Genomic DNA, 23,865 nt, shown 5'->3' with positions numbered 1-23,865 from the left:
GATCTCCAAGATATGTTGTTAAGTAAGTTATAGAAGTATCATGTTATTATTTGTTTAAAAATCAGAAAAAAATGTATTTGCTGGCATATGTATAACCTAAATCTGGAAGAATACACAAGAAACATTGATTAGCACTGGAGATAGAAACTAGGTGACTAAGGATAGTTGTAGGAGGGATAGTTGTAGGGGCAGTTGTCTCTCTATGATGACTTGTACCTTTAAAATTTTGAGCCACCTAGATGTGTTTCATGTTAAAAAATGTACTAAAACAATAACTTGCCTAAAGTCAGACATCTAGTAAGTGATAGTGTGACATTTAAATTTAGGACTGCCTGATTTAAAAGCTATTTTTTCCACTAGCCCATACATCAAGAAATATGGCAGAATTCATGTATTTCATTTTTTTTCTAGCAGTTGAATTCTTGAGAGTCATTTCAAATATATAGAATGCAAAGGGATATTGGCTTTTGGCAGTTCTCTCAGTAAAGTGAATGTCAGTAATGTTAATAGCATAGAGAACCAGTATGTATAACCTTTTTTAATCTACTAAAATCATTTTTTTTCTTCCCCATAGCTGCTGGCTGGCAGTTTCAGGCAACAATGGTCTTATATCAAGTCCGTTGTTGTGGTCATTCATGATACCTATCACCATTATCCTCATCAACAATATTGTTATATTTATTATCATTGTAGTTAAAGTGATATGGAAGACTAACCAGAATCTGACAAGGTAAGATTACCCCTTCGTGAGATGCTTCCAGGCATGACTCATGTAGTACATAATACAGCACCACAGTACATCGACAGATCCTAAAACAGTTTTCAGACTTCTGGAACAATGGCCTAGATATATGATTTGCAGGGAAGATTTTCTTTTAAACTTTGTCTCAGAAAGTAAATCTTCCAACAATATGGAACTGCATAACACACTTTCGTGCTGTATAAGCCCCACTAAAAACTAAACCCAAAGACTTCAAAAAAAGAAATTTTCTCCCCCAATCCCAAATATTCAAGAAATCGGATTTGAATCATTAAAGAAATGAGAAGATTGTGAGGAGATGCTGGTAACTGTATTATTTCATTTTACAAACTAGTAGCTGCAGGCTATATTTTACATGTGTTTCTTGAATCTGATAGTGACTTTAAGTTTTTAAAATTAGTTTAAAACATATACAAATTGGGAGATTTCACTTAAACGTTATATGTTCTCTTGAGAAATTGGAACATCTGGCAGCATTGCGTCCACATTTCCTGCAGGTGGGACATGTGCACTCTGGCTCATCAGTTCCCACGTGTGCTGCTTCTGTCCTTATTATAACCTTCCTGGCCTCAATAAGCATTTTCATTGTTGTCCCTGGTAAACAAAAAAACTTTCAGTTGGGGAGGTAAAGAACAGAAACTATTAAAAGGATATACTCTCCTTAGCCACACCTCAAACATCACAACTGGTTAGAACGCAGTGCTAATGAGGCCATGAATCTAGGTTTAATTTTTCAAGACTGTATTTACCCCCAGTACATTTATTATAAGCACATCCATGAGCTCTGTTGGTCACCAAATGGATCCATTTGGTATGAACAGATGTGTGAAAACAACCATCATTAGTGGGAATTTCATCTTAAATATGTGCTTTACCGATTGAGAGTAAGTTTCATCTTTCCTGTATGGATGATAATCCATACTGAGGGGAAATGTGCGGGAGAAGGCTATCGTTACTAATCATTCAAACCTTTATTAGCAATGCAGAAACATCTTGGTAAAATCTTCTTAGCCTAATTGCAGAATAGGTTATATTTCCTTTAAAACAGTATCATTTTGGTCACAGAGAGCAACAAATTTGTATTTCTAGATTTTGACTGACAGCTCATGGTTCTTAAATTGGCTTAGTCACCGTGAAAAGCAGGTTACAATTTGATTGTTTAACAAATTATCTTTCATGTATCAGCTAGCTTTTGCTGCATAACAAACCACCCCAAAACTTATTGGTTTAGAGTGACAAATATTTATTATCATATGTCCTAAGTTTGAGTGTTGGTCAGGTGCTTGTTCTGGCCTTCACTGACTTGAATATGGATGGATGATCTGAGATGACTTAGTTTTGTGCCTGGTGGTGGGTGGGTGGTGGTTTTGAGTGGGAGCTGCTCAGTTGGGAAAGCTAATCTCTGTTCTGTGTAGTTCTCTCATCATCAATTAGGCCAGTCCAGGCTTCTCAATATAGTGGTGTCAGGGCTCCAAAGAACAATAAAAAAAAAAGGCCAGCTCTACTGAGCAAAGTGCTTTCAAGCTTCTGCTTGTCGGACAATTGCCAGTATCCCCCTGGTAAGTCATATGGCTGAGTTCAGATTCCTAGATTTCTACATCTTACTAACCTTTCATTCTCATATCAACGTACATCATGGGAAAGTACCAGATGCCCAGAAAAGGAATTTCTTACTGGCTGATCCACAAGATAATCACCAAGATAAAATCCCTTTCCAAAGAAAACACTGATTTTGTGTGTGTGTGGTACTTGCTTGCAGTAGTGTATGAAGGACCGTTTATGCCTGAGCTTTCCAGCAAGTATCACTGTACTCCTTAATGAAGCTTGCTACATCAGATTTTATCCAGATGTAGGTCGAACATGGTTTTCCACCTAATGCATAATATTGTTAAACAGTATATATGGGCACCCGAATATGTATTCTCAGTTGGAGGGTAACAGTGATATTAATAAGTAAAATGATATTAAGAAATAAAACCATGTTCTCTTTCTTGCTTTCTCTTATCTAGCACAAAAAAGGTTTCCTTCCTAAAGAAGATTCTTAGTACATTATCTATTACAGTTGTTTTTGGAGTTACCTGGATTCTGGCATACTTTATGCTAATTGGTAATGATGACCTCAGCCTTATCTTCAACTACATGTTCTGCCTTTTCAACACAACTCAGGTATGGTGTGGATTAGTCTGAAAGGAGCAGATCATGCAGTGGTGGGGATGATATCACCTTAGACTAAACTAAAGGTGACCTTGAAGGTCATTGTTTAGTTACCTTTAGGAGACACTATTTTCAGTACATTTCAAAGGAAGAGGAAAGAAAGTTCTTTATAATTTACCTACTATGTTCTTTCTTGGGCACAGTTCATAGAATATAATTGCAGTACAGTTAGACCATGTTAGTCCCCCTTCCCTTAGAAGAAGAGATTTTGTCCAGGGATTGGCTTAGAAAACACCTCCTGATTCCTTTTCTCCCATGTAATAAGTTCATGGCAGCTCCTCAGCATGGTTGATATGGTTGATATAGACAATGTTACAGTTACTATTGGAGCCTAGACCCCCATGGGATAAGCCGAATTTTTTCTTTCTCTCTCTCTTTTAAAGTTTTATAAGGTTATGTAGCTAAGGAATAATTGGGAATAATTGACAGATGCAATTGTATATCTTTAAAGTGTATAACATGATGATTTGATATACATATATGTTATGGAATGATTACCAAGATCAAAATAATGAACACATCCATCGCCTCGCATAGTTGTTGACGATTTTGGCATCTGTGTTTGTCAGGGATATTGGTCTGAAATTCCCTCTTCCGTAGTGTTCTTGTCTGGCTTGGTGTCAGGGTAATGCTGACCTTATAAAATGAGTTTGGAAGTGTTCTGTCCTCTTCAGTTTTTTTGAGAATTGGTATTATTTTTTAGATGTTTGGTGGTATTCACCTGTGAAGTAATCTGATCCTGGGCTTCTCTTTATCAGGAGGTTTTTGACTGCTTATTCAATCTCCTTGCTTTTTATTGGTCTGTTTAGTTTTTCTGTTACTTCATTATGCGGTGTTGGTCAGTTGTGTGTGAATTTTTTATTTCATTTCTTTTAAATTTATTGATAATAGTTTTATGGCCATGAATTGGTATATCTTGAGGAAACATTTATCCTTGAAAAGAACGTGCATTCTGCAATTGTTGTGTGTAGTGTTCTAAAAATATCAGTAGGGTCAAAGTGATTGTTGGTAATGTACAGATTTTCTATCCTTACCAATATTTTTGTCTGGTTCTCTCAATTGCTGAAAGAGGAGTATTAAAATCTCCAACTGTGATTGTGAATTTGTCTACTTTCCATTTAATTCTGTCAATTTTTGCTTCACACATTTTGAAGTTCTGCAATTAGATGCATATACATTTGTGATTGTGATGTCTTCTGGGTAAATTAACCATTTATCCTTTGGAACTGTCCCTCTTTAACTCTGATAGTACTTTTTGGCATGAAATCTATTTTATCTGATATCCAGCCTTCTTGTGTATATTGGTTGAATGGTATATATATTTTAATACATTTACTTTCAACCTATCCGTGCTTTTACACTTAAAGTATGTATCTTGTACATAGCAAATAGGCAGGTCTTACCCTTTTATTCATTCTGACAATCTCTGTCTTTAATTAGAGTGTTTAGTCTGTTTAGAGTTGATGTAATTATTAACATGGGTGAATTTATATCTACCATTTTACTATTTGTTTTCTGTTGCCATTCTAGTTTTTTATTCCTCTGTTTACTTTCATTTTTGAAGGGTATTATCACTGAATATGGAATAATGGGTTGATAGATTCCCCCCCCCCCCATTTTGGTATTATGAAAGAGTCATTTCACAAACCTGCTCCAGTTTCTGATGAGACATCCTCAGTGTTTCCATATTCTTTTTCCTCTGTATGTAATGCATTATTTCCTTTGGTTGCTTTCAGGATTTTCTCTTTATCTGTGATTTTCAGCATTTTCACTAAGATATGCACAGATATTATTTTATTTGCATTTATTCTGCTTGGGATTGCTGAGCTCCCAGAATCTGTTTATTTATATCTTTCACCAAATTTGAGGAATTTTTTATCTTTATTTTTTCAAATAGTTTTTCTATCCTGTTATTTTAATTTTCTCTTTTTTGGGGTCTTCAATTATATGCATGTTGGACCATTTGCTGTTGTTCCACACAGGTCCCTGAGCTGTTTATTCTTTCTCATTTCTTCTTCTTACTATTCATCAGATTGGATTATATTAGTGATCCATCTTCAGGGACATTGATTTTGCTTTTAATCATTTCCAGTCTGCTGTTAACTCTATCTAATGATTTTTATTCCAGATATCATACTTTCTTAGTTTCAAGAGTTTTTATCTTAGTATTTTCCATAGATTTTATTTTGCTGATATTTCCTAATTTTTGGCTCATTATGAGTACATTTTCTTTTACCACCCTACACATATCATAATAACACTTTTCCTTGTCTGCTAACTCTAATGCCTGGGTCTTTTAATCAATCCCCATTGATTGCCTTTTTGTTTAGTACAAGCCATGTTTTTCTGTTTCTTTATATGTCTAGTAATTTTGGTTGTTTCCTGGGCATTATAAATAATATGCTCTAGCAACTCTTCATTCTGTTTTATTCCTACCAAGAATGGAGTTAGCATATAATTAACTTAGCTGGACTAAAACTGAAAACTATCTCCCCTAGGGAGGACAACAATGGAAATCTTTGTTTAGTCTTTTTAGCCTCAGACAGGCTTCTTAGAGTGCACTCCATGCATTTACAGTTCAGAGGTCAATTAAAGATTTGGGCAGAATTAATAAACAGAATCTGGAGCTCCCCTTCTCTGTTTCTTCCTGGATATTCTGAATATTACTCCTTATTTTTCAGATTCTGTAGTTGTCCCAAACCCCATCTTCCAGTTCTTCAACCTAGTAAGACTGCCTATTTTAATTCCAGGTTTAGTCACCCTGTGTGGGGTGATCAGACTGTGCCTTCTGGCTAAAAGATATTAAAACAAAACAAAACAGGAATCCTACCCAGTTACAGTTCCCTTTCTCCCAAATGTAGATTCTCCTTCCAGTTTCAGACTGCTTTTAGTTTTCCTTCACGTGTTCAGGTAGGTTTTAAAAAATATTTTGTCCAGAGATTATAGTTGTTATCTGCAAGAGGGTTGATTTGAAGAGCAGAAACTTATGGAGTTGTTTTTGTAACATAACTATACATAAGACTGAAGGTGCTTTTATTCCTTGAGTCTTATCTCAAGGATATTTAATTATAAATCTTTAAAAAATATTCCATTCATATTTTGTTTTAAAATAGGAAATGAAGATTTATATTCTTTTTCTTTTTTGTAACCCATTCTATTAATATATTGGGAGTATCTACTCTAAGAAGCAGAACATTTAGACTATGGATTATGGTCACCTTCTAATTTTTGTCATGGCAAAAATAGTGACTTGAATGAACAAAAATGTTAGATTAAAAATGAAGATAATTCTGTTTGGCCTTAGAGGATTTTTGTTTGTGTATTTGCGTGGAGAATGTCAAATTCTGAGATAAAACAAGTATGCATTATTGAAAGACTTATCTTGAAATCAGAATTTCTGTCTGTGCTTCTTACCTCTGTGCCTCCTTTCATAGAGAACAATGGCTTTTACTCTGATGAAAAATACTACAAAGACCTTTCTGTCTATATATGGAGTTTCACTGTTTGTCTTTATACAATTTAATGCTGTATTATCATGTTCCTAGAAATTTATGGATATTGTGTATTTCTGGTGCATTATATCTTTCATCATTATAGCAAGTCACTTTCAGTCCCATTTTGTCTCGAAATCTGATTTTCCATATATTAATGCAGCAACTTATTTGCTTTTCTTTGATCTTATCTATTTATACTAGTTTTTTTAATCTTTAAGCTTTCTGTGTCACTTTGATTCTGACTTACCTCTTTTTAGATCCCATATATTCAGATTTGTATTTTTTTAAAAAATCATTTTCTCATTGTTTTTCCATTTTATTAAAAAAGTTAAACTTTTAGCTATTCAGCTGAATGTTAACCATCAAAACTAATATATTTGATCTTGTTCTGTCATCTTATTTTATTTTTCACGTCAATCCATTTCTTCCTAAGTTTTATATATATTGTGCTACAAAAATTATGCATGCTTTTACTTAATCTTCTCTAATTATCAGGACACTTTCATTCTGTTAATTATTATCTTTGTTTATTAAACATTACTACAACTTAGTAAGATACAATTTTCAATTTCCAGAATAAAGCAACCATATATTGATTCCTCCCTTTTTAAGTTAAAAACATTAACACAGTGCAGCTGCTTCCTGTCTCTTGGTTTTATTGGTACAACTTAAAATTTACTCTGCAATTATTGCTGTTAAATTAGAGTGTCTACATTATTTTCTTTCAAGAGATATTTGTAATACTTGGATTATATTTGATAATTATCTCAATGGCATTTTCTTTTCTTTAAATTTTTTTTTAAATTAAAGTATAGTTGAAACACTCAACTACAATTTCTTATGCTTAAATAGCCTCAATGCCTTTTGCTGGTCCTTTTATATTGGAATGTCTTATTGTTTTGACTTTTTAATCTTAATGAATCTCTCATTAGTATATTTTTGAGTAATTGTTTAATAGGTAGCTGGTAAATATTAATGAGGACTTTCCTACCTGGTAATTTTTCTTTAGGTACCATGACACGTGAACCACAAATTAGCTTGGCATTTAATTCTTGGCAGTAATCTTTTTTTATTGAAATTCTATAGACTTACTGAGATTTTATGTTGTGCAAAAACGTCAAAATTCTTCTTTTGTTTTTTATTCTTCCCATTCTTATGCAATTCCTTAAAATTAAAAAAAATAATTTTGGACTCCTAGGAAGTTGCAAAAATAGTACAGAGAGTTCTTATGTACCCTTCACCCAGCTATTTCAATGATAACATCTTATATAACTATAATACATTGTCAAACCCAGGAAACTGACATTGGTATAATCCACATAGATTATTTACTTATAGGCTTTAAACTCTTGAAGTGATGACTTTAATTCTAGCTTTATTAATTTTACTATGAATTAAATCAATAAATATAATTTATCAAATTAAATAGAATTATTGTAGTTTTGTAAGTTCACTTGTCCTTTTTCTTCTTGTACTCAGAAATTAACTTTTTATGCATTCAAGTCTCATCTCCTTAACTAGATTTCCAGGTCTTTCATGCAAGAAACATGCTCATGTGTATCTTTCATTGTAGATAACATCTTGTGTGATATCAGGATGGGCCATAGTTGTCTAATATTTTGTGAAACAACTGCAGTGTTTGATGATTGTCTTGTCACTGAGGTTATTTCTGGCCCTGGTCAAGTATCACTGAGGAGATAAGTCTTTGATACAAAATGGAAACTATTGGAGAGAGCATTAGATGAATTTGACTGGACAATGAATGTTGAGAAATCTGTATAGTGCAGCATGGGAGATGCTTGGCTGTAAATTGTAACCACCACATTTAATGTTTCTAAGCACCTCACCCTCTTTTGAAAATTACTTTTTTTTTTTTTTTTTTTGCCATTTGAGAATTACCACCTCAAGCAATGGATATGTGCCTGCCACTAAATTTAAAGGAACATAAGGCAGTTTTTCACTGTTGTTAACACCCAATGGAAACTCTCCAGAAGGGAAATAAATAGGATAATCTTAGTCTGGATTGCCAGTTGACCCATGGTTTGTTGCCTAGAGTGATGAGGAATTTAGAAAAGTACCTGAAAGGAGGTATAATCAAGGATATTCTCTCCTCTGTGCATATGAAGGGCATGTTATAAAATAGAGGTTCATTACAAAATGTTTAAACTATCTGGTAAAATTGAGGGTGGCCGTATGGCAAGAGCACTGGGCTAAAAGGAGAGTTAGGCTGTCTTCTAGCTTTACCATTAATGATCGTATGATTTTAGGAAACTCACAAGCTCTCTGAGTGAGGTATGTAAAATATAAAACGGAGGGGGCATGTTAAAATTAGTGCTGTGTTTTTCAAAGTGGGTCTGAATATTATTGCCTATGTGAGAATTTACATAGTATGTTAAAATGCTTATTCCTGGGCCTCACCCCTTACCTAGTCAGTCAGAATCTATGGGGTAAGAGCTAGAAATCTTTACTTTAAACAAGGATTTGATTTTTATGTACACTGAAGTGACTAGTTTACATGTGAGTCTCCTTCTAGATTTAGAATGCTATAATTCTTTTTTTTTTTTTAAGACTTTATTTATTTATTTGACACAGAGAGAGGCAGCCAGCGAGAGAAGGAACACAGGCAGGGGGAGTGGGAGAGAAAGAAGCAGGCTCCCAGCGGAGGAGCCTGATGTGGGGCTCGATCCCAAGGACTCTGGGATCACGCCCTGAGCTGAAGGCAGACACTTAACAACGGAGCCACCCAGCCGCCCCAGAAGGCTATAATTCTAACAGACATTAACTAAGTGCTATAGATACTACTTAAAAAGCAAAACTTGATCTTTGTGCTAGTGAGAATTAGTCTGATCCATACATTTTGTGTTTTTCAATAACATCTTTGGGATTTTAAGGAGTATAGAAGTATTGGGATTCCACTCACACAGTTTCACAGGATGGTGTCTTTATGAATTCTCTGTGGTCTGGGTCTTTTCTTAACAGTTGCACAACCAGAAATTTCATCCAGTCTGTCTTTGCCTTAGAATTAAATATGAAAGGGTGTAATCCACAAAGGGGACCAGATTTCTCATGTTCTCAAAATAGATCTCTCTCCCTTGAGCAATCAGAATGGCCAGTGACCACATTTGCTCTTCTGAGACCTATGTCCCTATGCACCCTTTCTTGTGTCATCAAGTCCGTCATCAGAAGAGTAAATACCACCTGTTGGATAATGAGCAAGTTAATCTTCCTGTTTTTGGTCAGAGAACTGGTCTGTCCTTGCCAAGATGTATTGACTTTATTAGTTAAAGTCTCAGGGTCTTTGGGTTATCTTACGAGAGCACCAGAAGTCTCCTACAACAGTATTTATAGGATATGATTCTAGAAATAGATCCTTATTAAGGCTTGGGCCCTAGAGATGCTAATCTGGAGATATCACAGATTTTTTAAAGTAACTTTTTATTTCTAAATAGTTTAAAACAAGAAGTTGCAGAAATAGTATAGAGTTCCCAGGTGCTCTTTTCCCAGCTTTCCCTAATGATAATATCTTATATAACCCTAGTACATCATCAAAATCTAGAAGTGAACATTGGCACATACTGTTATTCAACTATAAATGTTAGTCTGTTATTTCCAACGAAGGATATTAATGAGAAATTAAGAGTAGACACTTAGATGTTGTCATATACTTTATAATATCCTTCTATTGCAGTTCAAGCAAGAGGCAGAATAGTATATTGGCTAGAAGAGTTTTGGAACCAAATAGAGTTGAGTCCAACTCCAGACTCCAGTGATTACTGGTTGGGTAACCTTAGTCAAGTTACTTAATTTACCTGAGCTATAGTTATCTCACCTGTAACACGGGGATAGTAAGGCTTATTTTATAGGATGTGTTAGGATTAAATGAGAAGGATTAAATGGTGAGAATTAAATGAAAAGCGGTGTCTGATAACAATAGGACTTCATTAAGTGGTAGTTTTCATTTTAAAAGTGTACAGAAAATAGTATTCAGTCTTTTGTGGATTAATTTCTTATGCACATCTGATCTTTGTATGTAAAGGACAGGAAAAACCACGAATAGGAAGTGCTTAAATTTTTTTTTGTTCTTAAATGCACCAAATTTTTAGTTATGTTACTAAAATGCCAAGAACTGTACAATCATAGAATGTTAGAACTGGAAGAATTAAGTGACCCATAGTCAATCTGCCTCCTTCAGAAATTGAAAATAAAAGATGTTAGGGAAAAAGTGAAGTTACTGTGGTATACTAAAACATCAACTTTTGGTCTTCGTCCTCAGTTCCTGGCACATAGCTCCTAAAATCCGTGGAATTTGTGGAGTGATATGAGTGTTTTTGTATGCTAATGAATGACTGGTGGCTGGGGTCCCTAGAAAGCTTCAGGCTGGGTCTTGTTGCCAGAAAAACCAAACCTGGATCAGAAGCTTGGAACTTTTGGCCCCACCTCCAGGAAGGGGAAAGGGACAGGAGATTGAGTCAGTCACCAATGGCTAATGATACAATTACCAAACCCATATAATGGAACCTCTGCAAAAACCCTTAAATGAGGGGGTTTGGAGAGCTTCCAGGTTGGTGGACATATTGAAGAGCCGGGAGGGTGGCGTACCTGGACAGGTCATGGAAGTTCCATGTCCCTTCCCCCATACCTTGTTCTAGGATCTCTTCCATTTGGCAGCCCCTGAGTTGTATCCTCTATAATAAACAGGTAATAGTAGGTAAAGATCTTTCCTGAGTTCTGTTAGTAGTTCTAGCAAATTATCAAACCTGAAGCAAGGAGGCGGGTTGTGGGAACTTCCGACTTTGTAGTCAAGTCAGACAGAAGTATGGGTAATGTGGGTACCCAATATTTCTGACTAGCATCTGAAGTGAAGGCAGTCCGAGGACTGAGACTTTACCCTTGGAATCTGACACTAACTCCGGGTTGCTAGTGTCAGAATTCACTTGGATTGCAGAGACACCCGGTTGGTGTCCGGAAGACACAGAGCCTCTCAGTTATACAGCCAACATGTGGTGAACTGGGACCTGAATTCGGGTCTTCTGACTCGACCGCTTACATGTAGCACTTTCCATAAGAGAGGAACGCCAGCTCAGCCCTCTGAGACAACAAAGTACACAGCAGCTGCCGATGTAAACTCGAGGTGGGGAGCTGTGTGCATGATGAGAAGGGTGGGTGGAAAAGTAGTCTCTTCCCTGATTCTGTATCTCAATGCTCATCTAACGTTAAACTTTTATTCTATCTGCCAGGGATTGCAAATTTTTATCCTCTACACTGTCAAAACAAAAATCTTCCAGAGTGAAGCTGCCAAAGTGTTGAAGTCGCTGTCGCAGTCCACGGGGAGAGTGAAGGTGCTGCCGTCAGTCACGGCGCTGAGGCTGCGTGTGAGAATGTATAACATGCTGAGGTCGGTTCCAGCGCTCAGCGAGCACTTCCGGCTGCTGGAGCCATCTGTAATTGTAGAGGAAACGACACTCTGTGGAAGTGACCAAGCGGACACAAGCATCTAGACAGTGAAACTCCTCCCTGTTGTAATCCTCTTTTTGTACAACTCACATGAAGTTTTGCTCATTCTGTTTCTTTCCTTTATTACTCAGTCCTCCCAGAAAGTCTCCCTCAATATATTTTGCTCAAGGCTAAAACCTGTTGTTTATTATCATCAGGGATAATGGATTTGGTAGTTTTTCTATTATTCGATAGATTCTCACCCATACAAGGAAAAGAATTCCACCTAACATTCAAGATAATTCAAAATATCATTGTTACTTATATCATAAATGTGACAAATGTTGCTAAAACAAATTCTTTTACAATTTACTAAAGAGAACATGAGGAGAAAAATGTATCTTCCAGAACAAAATGACTCCTAATGAACCCTGCAGGGAGTTGCTTATATATATAATACTTTTGATCTGTATATTTTAATTTGTATGTGCTTATATTTTTATTTCTACTTCAGGGTTTTGTGCCAGTTTAACCTCTGGAAAGGGATATTTTTTCTGTTCAAAAAAAGAGCATGTTGGTGACTGGAGGATTTAGCTCTATAAGAAATGGCAGTGAGACACAAAAAGATGAGCTGGTTACTAAAGCCTCTGTATATTTCCTTCTGGTTCTTGATACATCGGTCCTTTTATTGAGGAAGTGACATTGAGACTCAAAAAACGAAAAGTTGGCACTACTTATGAGTTTAGAAAAATCTCACTGCTCATGGAATTTCAAACACTTGAATGGCTTATGAATGGCTTCCTGAAGAAAAAATGACCTCTACAAGAGTGGGGAGCACTCCCACTGAACTTAGGACATACAGTCTTTGAATTGTGGTGTTCTGTTTTGTCATAAACTAGGCAAGTGCTATGAGTGCCCTGAACTAAGGGACTAACAAATGTCATGTGAGCTGTGCCATACCCTTCTCACCACACCCTAATGAACATGTGGTTTTTTTATAGAAATGGTTGTAAATGACTGTTGGATTCCTAGGCAAGCTGAGAGCCTATCTCATCTGCAGTATAACTGAGACCTTACAGGCTAATGGGAAAAAGTAAAGAGAAGAGAATAAAGACGAAAAGCAGTTCTCAGAGGTCAGTGTTTTTAGTAGTGGTAATATCCCTAGATAGGGGCTGGAAAAATTATAAGATGTGGCTGACCTATTCTGTATCCCAAAATTTATATTCAGATGAAAGTAAACCTTAAATAAGAGCCACTTTAAAGTGAAAAGAAAGATCACCAAAGAGCCTCCTTTAGCCTGAGAGTGGAGTATATGTGTTCCCTTGGTGATTTTAGTTTTCTTTGCACTTCTTCAGTCTTCTTGGGAGTAAAGCAACCAAAATTCCCTATAATTTTCCTGGAATGGCTATACCAAAAATGTGCAAACTTTACATACATATTGTGGGGGATAAGACGGCAGACATTGATGTTTACTTTCCTACCCTGAAATCCTACTACTTAGGGAGTAATTCTTATTGATTTAAACCTTTGCCTCAGGCAGTGGTCAGGAAGTCTAGTGATAGAGATCAACTGAAAGTAGGTTAAGGGTCAAAGAGAATTTAATGGCTCCGTTAATTTTAAAGTCCAAAGGCTGAGCTGGTTTTAGGTAGGGTAACTATATGTTCTAGTTTGCCTGAACCTGTTCTAATTTGTACCTGTTATCCTGACTTCTGTATTACTAGCAGCCCCTTTTCTCTCAAGGGTCCTGGCTCAGGACATAAAATATATGATAATACTAACTTTAGGTCTGGAATTCAAAAGCAAGGAGTTCAAAGAATGTGTTAGGATTCTGTTCCTCTCCCTGTTTCTTGGGTCTTTGTCCTTCTGTGTTTGGCTCCATCTTCAAATTGGATTACATGGCTGAACATTGGCCATTGGCATCCCCTTTCTCCTGCCCTGCAACCTCCTTTCAGGGAAGGCCAGCTGAGCTCAGAACCTGTGGGGCTCAGTTCCTTGTGATATAGAGTAAAGCAGGGGCAGGAAGAGCAAAGGACCAAAGAACTGGCACCACTTCCTTGGTCATGTGCCCACATGTGCCCACAGGCATTGTGTTCAGGGAATATTGGGCCAGCCTGAGTGTCATGCCCACTGTGAAGTGGAGGGATGGGGGATGACCTCGCTGACAGGATATCTTGGAGTGGAGCTTAGGCAGTTACATTGAGGATGAGCTCATCAATCATTTCCCTTACTCCGAATAAGCCTGTTTGATCCTTGTCTGAGCAGAGTTTGAATGGGGTGGGTAAGGAAAGCAAGAATTAATTATTTGGTGCTTTGCAATTTGAAGAGCAAATACAGGGGCCATAGGAGCCAAATGGTGACTTAACTTAAAAAGAAAATTTCAGGAAAAGGAGACGCAGAGTCCTGGTTCCCACGATATGACATGGAGCCCATTTTCCATGTTTCTGATAGATTCTGTGTGATAACAATGCCCTGTAGCCTTTCTGCTTGTGGCAGCACATGTAGTTTCTTTGGGGGAACAAACTATCCTGACCTTTAGATTTTCTTTCCTGGGTCTAAACTGACAGTTCAGAGCTGCTTATTTAATTGTTGGAGTTTTGATTGCTTTTTCTCTTACTCTTCCCATTTTGAAGTTTACCTTACCTCTTTTTTTTCTGTTACCAACCAAAGGAGATTATTCTCAAAATCATTGTCTCATTCAAAAGAACTTGGATTCTTTGCAAATGTTTGGGAAACTAGGACCAAAAGTGCCAATTGTATCATACCCACCTGGCAGCCCCTGGAGCTCTCTGGCTCTGTGAAACCCCCTTAATATGTCTCCCTGGGACCTCTGGTACCTCGCTCCTTAGATGAGGTCCAAGACAGATACCAGGATTAGGTTCCATTCCTGGGGCAAGCATGGGGGGTGCAGGGACAGTTACTAAGAGAAGAAATGGCTTCCTACTTGGATTTTTAAAATACTGCTGACTATGTTATGACAATTTTGGAAGATATTTACAAAGAATATTTTTCAAAAAAGCAAAATTCATAATTCCTTAACCTATCAAAGATGGCTGTTTTTCCATGTTTTCTTATGCTTTTTGAATACATAAGGATTTAAATAACTGTAATTACAGTAAATGAAATTTTATCCTGATTTTCATTTAAATTACCCAGTAATGCAGTCCTTACAATAATTGATTACATAATATAGCATAAGTTACTAAGTTCTATTGGATTTCCAGCTTATTTAAATTTTTATATTGTAGTGACACATGATTAATAAACTGGTATATATATACTTTTCCCCCCTTTCTTTTTAATTATTTCCTTAAGATAAACTCTAAGGATTAAGATAAACATGTCAAAAGTTATGGACATTTGTTTACATCCCTTGTGTATATTATCATATTGCCTTGAAAACATTGCACTAATTTGTAATGTCACCATTTGCAGTACCATAAATGTTTTTTATATACTTGTTTACTTTGGTATTTTATTTTTTAGTTATTTGTGTTGTCCATTTATCAATTGAGCTATTATTTTTTTCTCATAAATTTGTATGAATTCCTTTCATTATAGTTATTAACCTTTAATGATACATTTGGTGAAAATATTTTCCTCATTTATCGTTGTCCTCACTTTTTAATATAATGAAATGCTCACTCCGCATTTGATTCAAAATATGCAAAAGATTTATGGAGCATTTAGCATTTTTTTGAGTTTATATGTCCTCATACAGGCAGCATATTTTTCATTTTGTGTTAAGGAATATGTTAGGAACAATGCAGAAACTTCTAAAATGAAGAACAGGGACCTAAATATGCCAACCAAGGTCAAATGAATCATATATGACAGACTTGTGACGTCTTTAACTCTTCATTATTTGGTACAGCGGGCAGGTGGCCTTCCATGATGTTATTTTTTCCTCTCAAATACATTTTCTGTGTGTGTGTCCATCTACCTTTTCTTAAAAACAAAACACTAAATCTTGAGAGAGGAGAGGAGAAGTTTTATTAGCAATTATTTATTAAAACACACATACAAAACTCAGATTGAAAGTAGTGTTACATATGCATCATCTACTACTTCGTTTATATATATGTAACTTGTTAAATGTGTATTTGGAAAAAATATACAAAAGCTGCTGAAAAACTGACTAAGTAAGGAAATCAGAGGAAGGGAAAATAATTGTAGGAGCAAAAAAGGTAGTACCCAAGAAACATGTCAGATGGTCTTCTATTTTTGCTAGGAGTGGGTCTCAGATTAGACCATAAGCTTCCTGACGCCCAACATAAACAGGTAAACATGATCACACAAGTCACATATCTCTTAACAATTAAACAACCCAATAAACCTATCTTGGCCAAAACATAGCTATTCCAACGCTACTTGAAATTGGCTTTGCATTTTCTTCAAAGTGTCCCCAAGGGTATGTTACCAAATGAGAGGACGTACCATTTGGAATAAACAAAAAGGCTGTTGCAGTTGGACATGCAGCATGTTCACATCCATGCCAGTCACGTGTAATGCTCCGTGTTGCCCCGCACCACAGGAAACTTCAGTATCACAAGTGGGTCACTAAAGACAGTATTTTGTTTTTTAAAAAACATTTAACAAATGTATACACCTGTGAAACCACTACCCTAAGGAAGATTAAGCACTTTTTCATCACCCTGTACCATTCCCTTGTGCTCCACCCCAGTTAAATCCTCTGCCATCCCCAACCCCAAGTAATACCGATGTGCTTTCTACTACCAGACATCAGTCTTGCATGTTCTAGAATGCCATAAATGGAATCATGTCCTCTTTTGATCCTGGCTTCTTTCAGGCACCATAGTATTTTTGAGATTCATTCATGCTGTATCAGTGGTTTGCTTCTTTTAATTGCAGTAGTGTTCAGTGTTTTGGGTAAATCACATTTTGTTTATGCTTTCACCAGTTGATGGGCACTTGGTCATTTATAAGTTTTGAAAACTAGGAATAAAACTGATAAAAATATTCTTTTTTTTAAAGGATTTATTTATTTATTTGAGAGACAGAGAGAGAGGGAAAGAGAGAGCATGAGCCAGAGGGGCAGAGGGAGAGGGAGAGGGAGAGAGAATCTCCATGCTGAGCCCAGAACCAGAAGTGGGCCCAATCCCAGGACCCTGACATCAGGACCAGAGCTGAAACCAAGAGTCGGTCGCTGAACTGACTGCACCACCCAGGCATCCCAAAAACTGATATAAATATTCTTATATAAGTCTCTATGTTTTCTCTTGAAATACCTGGTACTGGAATTGCTGAGTCATAGATAAAGTGTATATTTAACAGTATAAGAAACCGGTAAACAGTTTTCCTCAGTGGTTGTACCATTTTATAGCCCCCAAAGCAATATATGAACTTGGAAATTAGTTTTTAAAGTCCTTATTTGTGAAGTACTTCAAAAGTAGAAATAGGATGTAAATCTTTTTTGCAAGCTACTGATCATGTTTCTGAGAAGTCCCATTGCTTAATATGTTAACCCCCTATTTTACCAAAGAAGAAAAAAATAAAAGCAAAGCAGAGTGGTATGATTTAAGGGTGTTATTGCTTACAAACTACATTTCCCAGAGAACTGTGGTCCAATTCTTATCTTCTTCCAGTATAGCTCTTGTTACACGTGGAAGTATGACATTGATAATTTGCTGAACTTTGATAGAAGCTGCCATGCAACCACGTTGTAACAATTGAGACCTTCTGGACCTTTGCAATAACAAAAAAAAAAAAAAAAAGAAGACTGGCTCTTCTGACTACAGTACTTACCAAGCAGTTGCAGATTAGGGGAGCATCCTGGACTGGGAGTTGTGGTCCCAACTACAAGCCATGTGACTCAAGGCCATACTTGACTCTCAGGGCAGAAGCCTGAGCTTCTACCTTTTTAAAGGTACGGGCAGGACCAGGTGAACCCTAAATTCCCCACCAGCTCTAAAATTTTGTGACTCTACATGCAGGCTGAAATTATTTTTAAATTAACTTAAAAATATTTTCCCAGCTAGGTATTACATGAGTATATTTTTCTTAAAAAAAGGAAATAAAGTACAGCATGACGGATGGAGCCAAAATGCCCTTTGGCTAATTTCTACCAAACCCAGGCCCCTCTTCTCTTCCTTCCCTGTCTCCTCACAGTTAACCACTATACTAAGTTTGGTGTGTAATCTTCCAGATTTCAAGAAATATGTATACATAAAATTATATACCCACTGAAATTCGTCATCTTGTGCTTCTTTTTCCTTTTTTTTTTTTAAATATAGATGGTTTAGGGAACTAATTCAGTAGTCCCCAAGACCACCCCAAGGTTCAGTTATTCACTAGGAGCACTCATAGGATTCAGCATAGAACTGTATTCATCACTATGACTTACTGTAGCAGAACACTATACAGCAAAATTGGCAAAGAAAATAGTCACATGAACTGAAATCAGGAGGACATCAGGCACAAGCTCCCAAAAGATCTCTTCCAGTGCAATCACACAGGGTGTGCTTAATTCCTCCACAATGAATTGGGACACTTGTGAAATGTTGTCTGCTGTAGCCCATTAGAGACTCAGTGCCCAGGGTTTTTATTCGGAGCTGGTCACGAAGGCACCCTTTAGCTGGCATATCCCCAAATTCCACACTCCCAGAAAGCAAGCAGGTGTTCAGCATAAACCGCATTGGTTGTACAGTTTAGGTTCAATGCACCATCCTTATCAAAGAATAGTGGGACTGCTCCTGAAATCCAAGTTCCTAGTCACTAGCCATAGGCTGACCATGCAAGCAGTTCTTTCTAACCATAGTAGTTTCATTTTGTATGTTAACTCTTTCCTGCACATTAACATAACTTTCTGAAACTTGCTTTTTTCATCTAATAAAAGGTTTTTGAGATCTAACTGTATGTGTATGTTTCTTTTCATTGCTGTATAGTTTTTTATCTGAAAATAACACAGTAGGGGATATCTGTGCTCTCACATCCAAGGGTTTCTCTGGTACCCTAGAAATAGACTTGCTGGATCACATAGGGTTGGCTGTTTTGGATGTTGATAAAAGTTACCATACCACTCTTTAAATAGTTTGTATCAGTTTACGCCCTGACAACAACGTGTGAATGTCTACGCTGCGATACCCTTTTCTGTAAAGTATTATGAAACTTCTTTTAATCAAACTAATATGTGAAAATTGTCATCTCATTGTTTTACTTTGCGCCTTTTATAATAAGTTGGTTTTCACCGAAATGACTTTTTAAAAAGGCCCTGTTTAATTATGCATTTATATGGAGGGACTAAAAGCAAGATCGTTGGCATAAATGTTAAACTAGAGATGTGAGAGCCTTTCAGTACCCAGACTATGATTTGACATGCATGATTTCTAGAAGCTGACATCTGGGTTTCTTAAAAGAGCTGAAAACAAAACAAAACAAAACAAAACAAAACAAAACAAAACAAAACAAAAAACCCCACCTTACTCTTAGTCAAATGAAAAGCTGTGAGATCTCCATGTAGGTCTTGTGGCATTAGTCTTTGAACCAAAGCTCTGACAGAATGCACAGATGTAACTCACCGCTGTCTCCAGGAGACATAAATGAAGAAAAGTGAACACTTCCAGATTGCTCAGAGATAAAATCCTATACTCCTAGGGAGCTAGGAACTCACCAGTGATGGCTGCTCCGTGTTTCTGGAAGCTTACCCTATAGAATGGTGGGGAACTGAGTATTCTTTTATTCAATAATGCATATTGAATACCTAGGAGGTGCCAGTTTCTAGGTATATAAAATCTAGGAAGAACTGCCTACAAGGAAGCAATTTCTCTAAATAGGGGCTGGATGTAGAGCCCCATGGTAAGGACAAACATTTTAGGGTCTCAATGGCTCCGCAGCTGGTAGGACAGACAGAGGTATTTTCTTTAGCTAGTGCTAAGAAGGCTTCCTCAAAGTTACAGAGTAAAACTATCATTCTTTTCTCCTTTATTATCTGTGCGTGGAGTAGTAGCTTCATTTGTTTACACAAACAGATCTTTATGTTTGGCCAATGGAAGGGAGGCTGACCTGACCAACTGGCTGCCATTTGGTTGTCATGAGTTTCCCCTTCCGTTTGGAGTTCTCTTTATTTAGCGACTGCTGCCACAACACAGCTGATTCTCAGGGAGGGACGTAACTTCTCTTTTGAAATTCTCACCCAAGGAGGAACTTACATCCTTTCTTTTGTTCCCCTGAGGGTAGCAGAGATGATTGAAACTTTCAAAATGATTTATACTAACTACGAAAGGACAACATGACGAAACAGGTTTTATCCAACTTGCTATAAGGCTCATAGTCTTTGCCCCGTTTCCCGTCCAGTCTGAGAATCTACTTTTTTCATTCTTGGGATCTTCCCCGTCCAGTTGAAGAGTTCTAGCCACATAGACTTAAAGGGAGAAAGAGTAGGTGGTACATACATGAATCGACTGTCTCTCTCAAAACCACAGTTCAAATCTAACCCTTCTTCAGAAGTGCACCAACAAGGAAAGCAACCTTTGAACTGGTGCCTCAGTTCCCCCCTTGCCACAGGTGGGTATTTCCTTACACCGCTTCGCCTTTCTTCACATTTCCAACATTTCTGATTCAAGACTATTCTTGGTATTCTTTTAAGACCAGATTCATCTGCACATAGGACAGCTGCCCAGGTGAGCATGAAGTACAATTTTCTCTGACTCAGAACCTTTCTAAACTCTGGACAAAAGAAGAGGGTAAGATGTTTTCTAATAGCATTTTAAAGGTGTAATCACTTACAGAATCCCCAGAAGAATCTTCTTAATGATTTGATTAATGCTTACCCCAATAAATGTGACCATAAGTGTTTAAAACGTGATAATTCTATGATAACTTAGCCTTTTTGGCTTCACTAATGAAAGACAGCAGTAACTAAAACCCATGTCTACACATACCGTGGGAGAAACCATGTTCCTGGTAAACGTGGTAACTAGTTTAATTTAGGCTATCACTCCTTGGCCAGTTATCACCTGCATTTATTGGGAGCCTAAGTACACAGAACTGTATCATCAGGAACTGTGGGCACATTACAGAAACAGTAATCACTATTTCACTGACTCAACAGTTACTCATTGAGTGCCTATTATTCACTCAGGCAATCAATGCCAGATGCTGGGAAGGATAGAGAAAATACAATCACAGCCTTCAATTTGGGTGGGGGGAGGTGAGGATGGTGGTGAACAATATACTCAAAGATAGAATTATAAGTAAGGATACAGAACAATCAAATGAAATTTCATAAGGGACCAAAAGTCTAATTGTTAAATGTTTGGTACAAAAACTCAGGGTTATAATGTAATCCTTATGGTCTTTAATAAGACCACAAAAAGATACTATTTACACTCCCTCCCCCCAAAAAAGTCTTAGTGATACCAAGAATTGGCATTATTTATACAGCTAAATATTTGCATAATCTGCCATTCAGTAATCCATGTATTACCATGTAACAAGAGATACTCTTTTACAAGAGACACGCTAAAGGATGTTTATGCAGGCACACAGCAGAAACCAAAAACAATCTAAATACACTTTGATAGAAGATTTAAAAAATTTGTGGTATACTCTCCCAAAGGAATATTATTCAGCAATAAAATAAATGAATTCCAGCTACATGTAGCAATATAGTATCTTAGTAACATAATATCGAGTGCAAAAATTGTTCCAGAAAACCACAGAGATGATACTCTACATAATGCGTATAAACAAGTAAGACTGACGACACATCCCATAGGCAAATATATATATGATTAAACTATATAGAAGATTTAAAAACAAGGCAATGTTAACAAAATTCAGGAGAGAGGCACAAGGATCACCTCGGGGAGAAGCACACAGGGAGACATAATTTATTGGTAATGTTTAATACTTGAGTTAGGTAATGAGTTCCAGCTGTTCATTATGATCTTATTTTTAAAAATGTAATTGTTCTATAGGACCAGGAAGAGGAAAGGTTACTGAAGTGTTTGTGGACAGTTTAGTATTAAGCTGAAACAAGAAAATGAACAGGATATGGTTTTGGTTATTAAGGTGTTTATAACCTAAAGGGGTAATCTGACACACTCAGCTGATAATGTTGTGTGCTTCTCTAAACCTCCTCTATGACATATAAATAAACCCAAATGTCCTTAATTTCATGCTTAATCACATCGTAAGTCTGCATACAGGATGGCAGGAGGTGAAATCTTTCATAAAGTTCTTCATTAAAAATTTTACAATGTATATTTCTGGAGAATCTTGGGTAAATGCTTTAATGTTGCATAGACATCCTTCTTGCCTCATGTCACCTGAGTCTCTGATCTGGCTTCCAAATGATGCTTTACTCTCTCATTTCTCACTTCTTGCCTTGTGCAGCTCCTACTGTTGCTTTGATCTGAGGAATCATCACTATACCATCGCGGTTTTCACAGTAGCTGGGAACAGGTTTTAGCATTTAAAAAGACTTCTCATTGTTTGGGGATGAAGCGTGAAGGAATTATAACATAAAGAACCTCAAGCTGCTTTCAGAGTCCAAATGCACCAACCCCTCCATAAGACCACACTATCGGTGCCTCTTTTCCTAGCTTCTAGCTGGTCCCAGTGCAATAAGGATCTGTGTATTTCTTCTCAATGGCAGGACTCAAGTGAGTGTCCCTTTCCTGGGAGCCTAAAGAGAGGAAATTATTTCCCCTTATTCCAGGCTCAGGTTCATCTCCTTATCTCCTGCCCCAGGATCTATTCTTCTTTTAGGAAAATTGACAGAAATATAATTCACTTCCTTTAGGGAATATTTTACCTCTGATCATATTTGTGTGGTTTTGCCCATCTCAAACCATCTCAAGGACATTAGAATATTATTACTGGACAGCTGTGCATTTCCCCAAATCTGGAGTACTCAGTTCTAAATAACAAGTAATGAAGAGAAAGTCAGGGACATTTTTCATTCCTTTATTCCTCTGCTCCTCAATCTCTGCAAGCAATTGATCAAAGAGCAATACATGCAGTGTTGGAAAATACAATTTAGAGGCAAAAAGCCTTCTAAAGTCACATATTTCACTCTCAAACGGAATTTTTCAGACTTCTAACTGCAAAAAGATCACACTATGTATCGTACTAAAAGAACATACCTTCTCACCCTAAATTACCTTACCCCAGGTCCTTCAGGAATATCTGGTGAATAACTGGGGACCACGTGGGTTCAACTTGCTTTTTGCTTAGTCTCCGTCATGTAAGGCAAAAGTTGTTTGCAACTTTTAAAATAGCACTCCCTCATCCCTAGATTTCAACACTGCCCTCCGCAAAATGTAGAGTCCAGTCTGAGCCCAGGCACTTATTACATAAAAACGCATATTTATTGCTTTAGGTAAGAGAGAAGGAAAGAGTATAGAGGTCAACGCTGCCTTATCCCCCCAAAAGGCTTCCAGAATTCTTAGCAGCCTTAATTTTCCAGCCTTTTCCTTTTACACATTCACAGGTTTATCCAGTCTCGTAAACGCTATTAGAAACTCCCTGCTCACAAACTGATTCATCCCCCTTCCCAGCACAGTGCTCGAAGAAGCGTAGGCGCCCAATAATGAATGAATGAGTTTATGGAAGAAAGGCGGGAAAAAAGGATTAGTTTTATCGAGACAAGACGAGGAGAATTACAATGGTCGCAAAAAACACCCAAACTTGGACAAATGCCCACGTTCGACCAACACTCAAGAGTCCAGAACAGCAAACCATGCCCCACCCACCGGCGGCAGACGCGAAACTCAAGCTTTCAGGAAAGCCGGAAGTGCCTGGTCACGCCTTGCGCATGCGTGCATCCGTTTGGCTCGCACTGCTACACTCCATCATCCAGTGAGAAAGCAGAGACTCGGGCCCACGCAGGCCCGGGCGCAGCCAGCCGCGTGCCCCTGCCGCTGCGCATGCGTTCTGGGTTGGCCTCTTGCTGTGAGGCGGAGCGACAGGACGGATTTTTTTTTTTTTCTTGTTCCCGCCCCT

At 37.3% G+C, this 23,865-nt stretch overlaps 1 protein-coding gene across 1 annotated transcript in view; it reads left to right on the top strand.

The window, feature by feature from the left end:
* The window catches only part of ADGRG7 (adhesion G protein-coupled receptor G7), a 76,960-nt gene extending 60,082 nt beyond the window's left edge, over positions 1–16,878 (top strand). The window contains exons 14-16 of the mRNA XM_026492182.4: positions 575–730; positions 2,770–2,926; positions 11,706–16,878. Of these exons, the coding sequence (XP_026347967.3) occupies positions 575–730; positions 2,770–2,926; positions 11,706–11,966 (574 nt within the window). The 3' untranslated portion in view covers positions 11,967–16,878. The remainder of the gene's footprint in view (positions 1–574; positions 731–2,769; positions 2,927–11,705) is intronic.
* The last annotated feature ends 6,987 nt before the right edge of the window (positions 16,879–23,865 follow it).

The sequence above is a fragment of the Ursus arctos genome, unplaced genomic scaffold (genome assembly GCF_023065955.2).
Source record: "Ursus arctos isolate Adak ecotype North America unplaced genomic scaffold, UrsArc2.0 scaffold_4, whole genome shotgun sequence".
Lineage (NCBI taxonomy): Eukaryota > Metazoa > Chordata > Mammalia > Carnivora > Ursidae > Ursus > Ursus arctos.
This window is presented reverse-complemented; position numbering and strand designations above follow the sequence as displayed.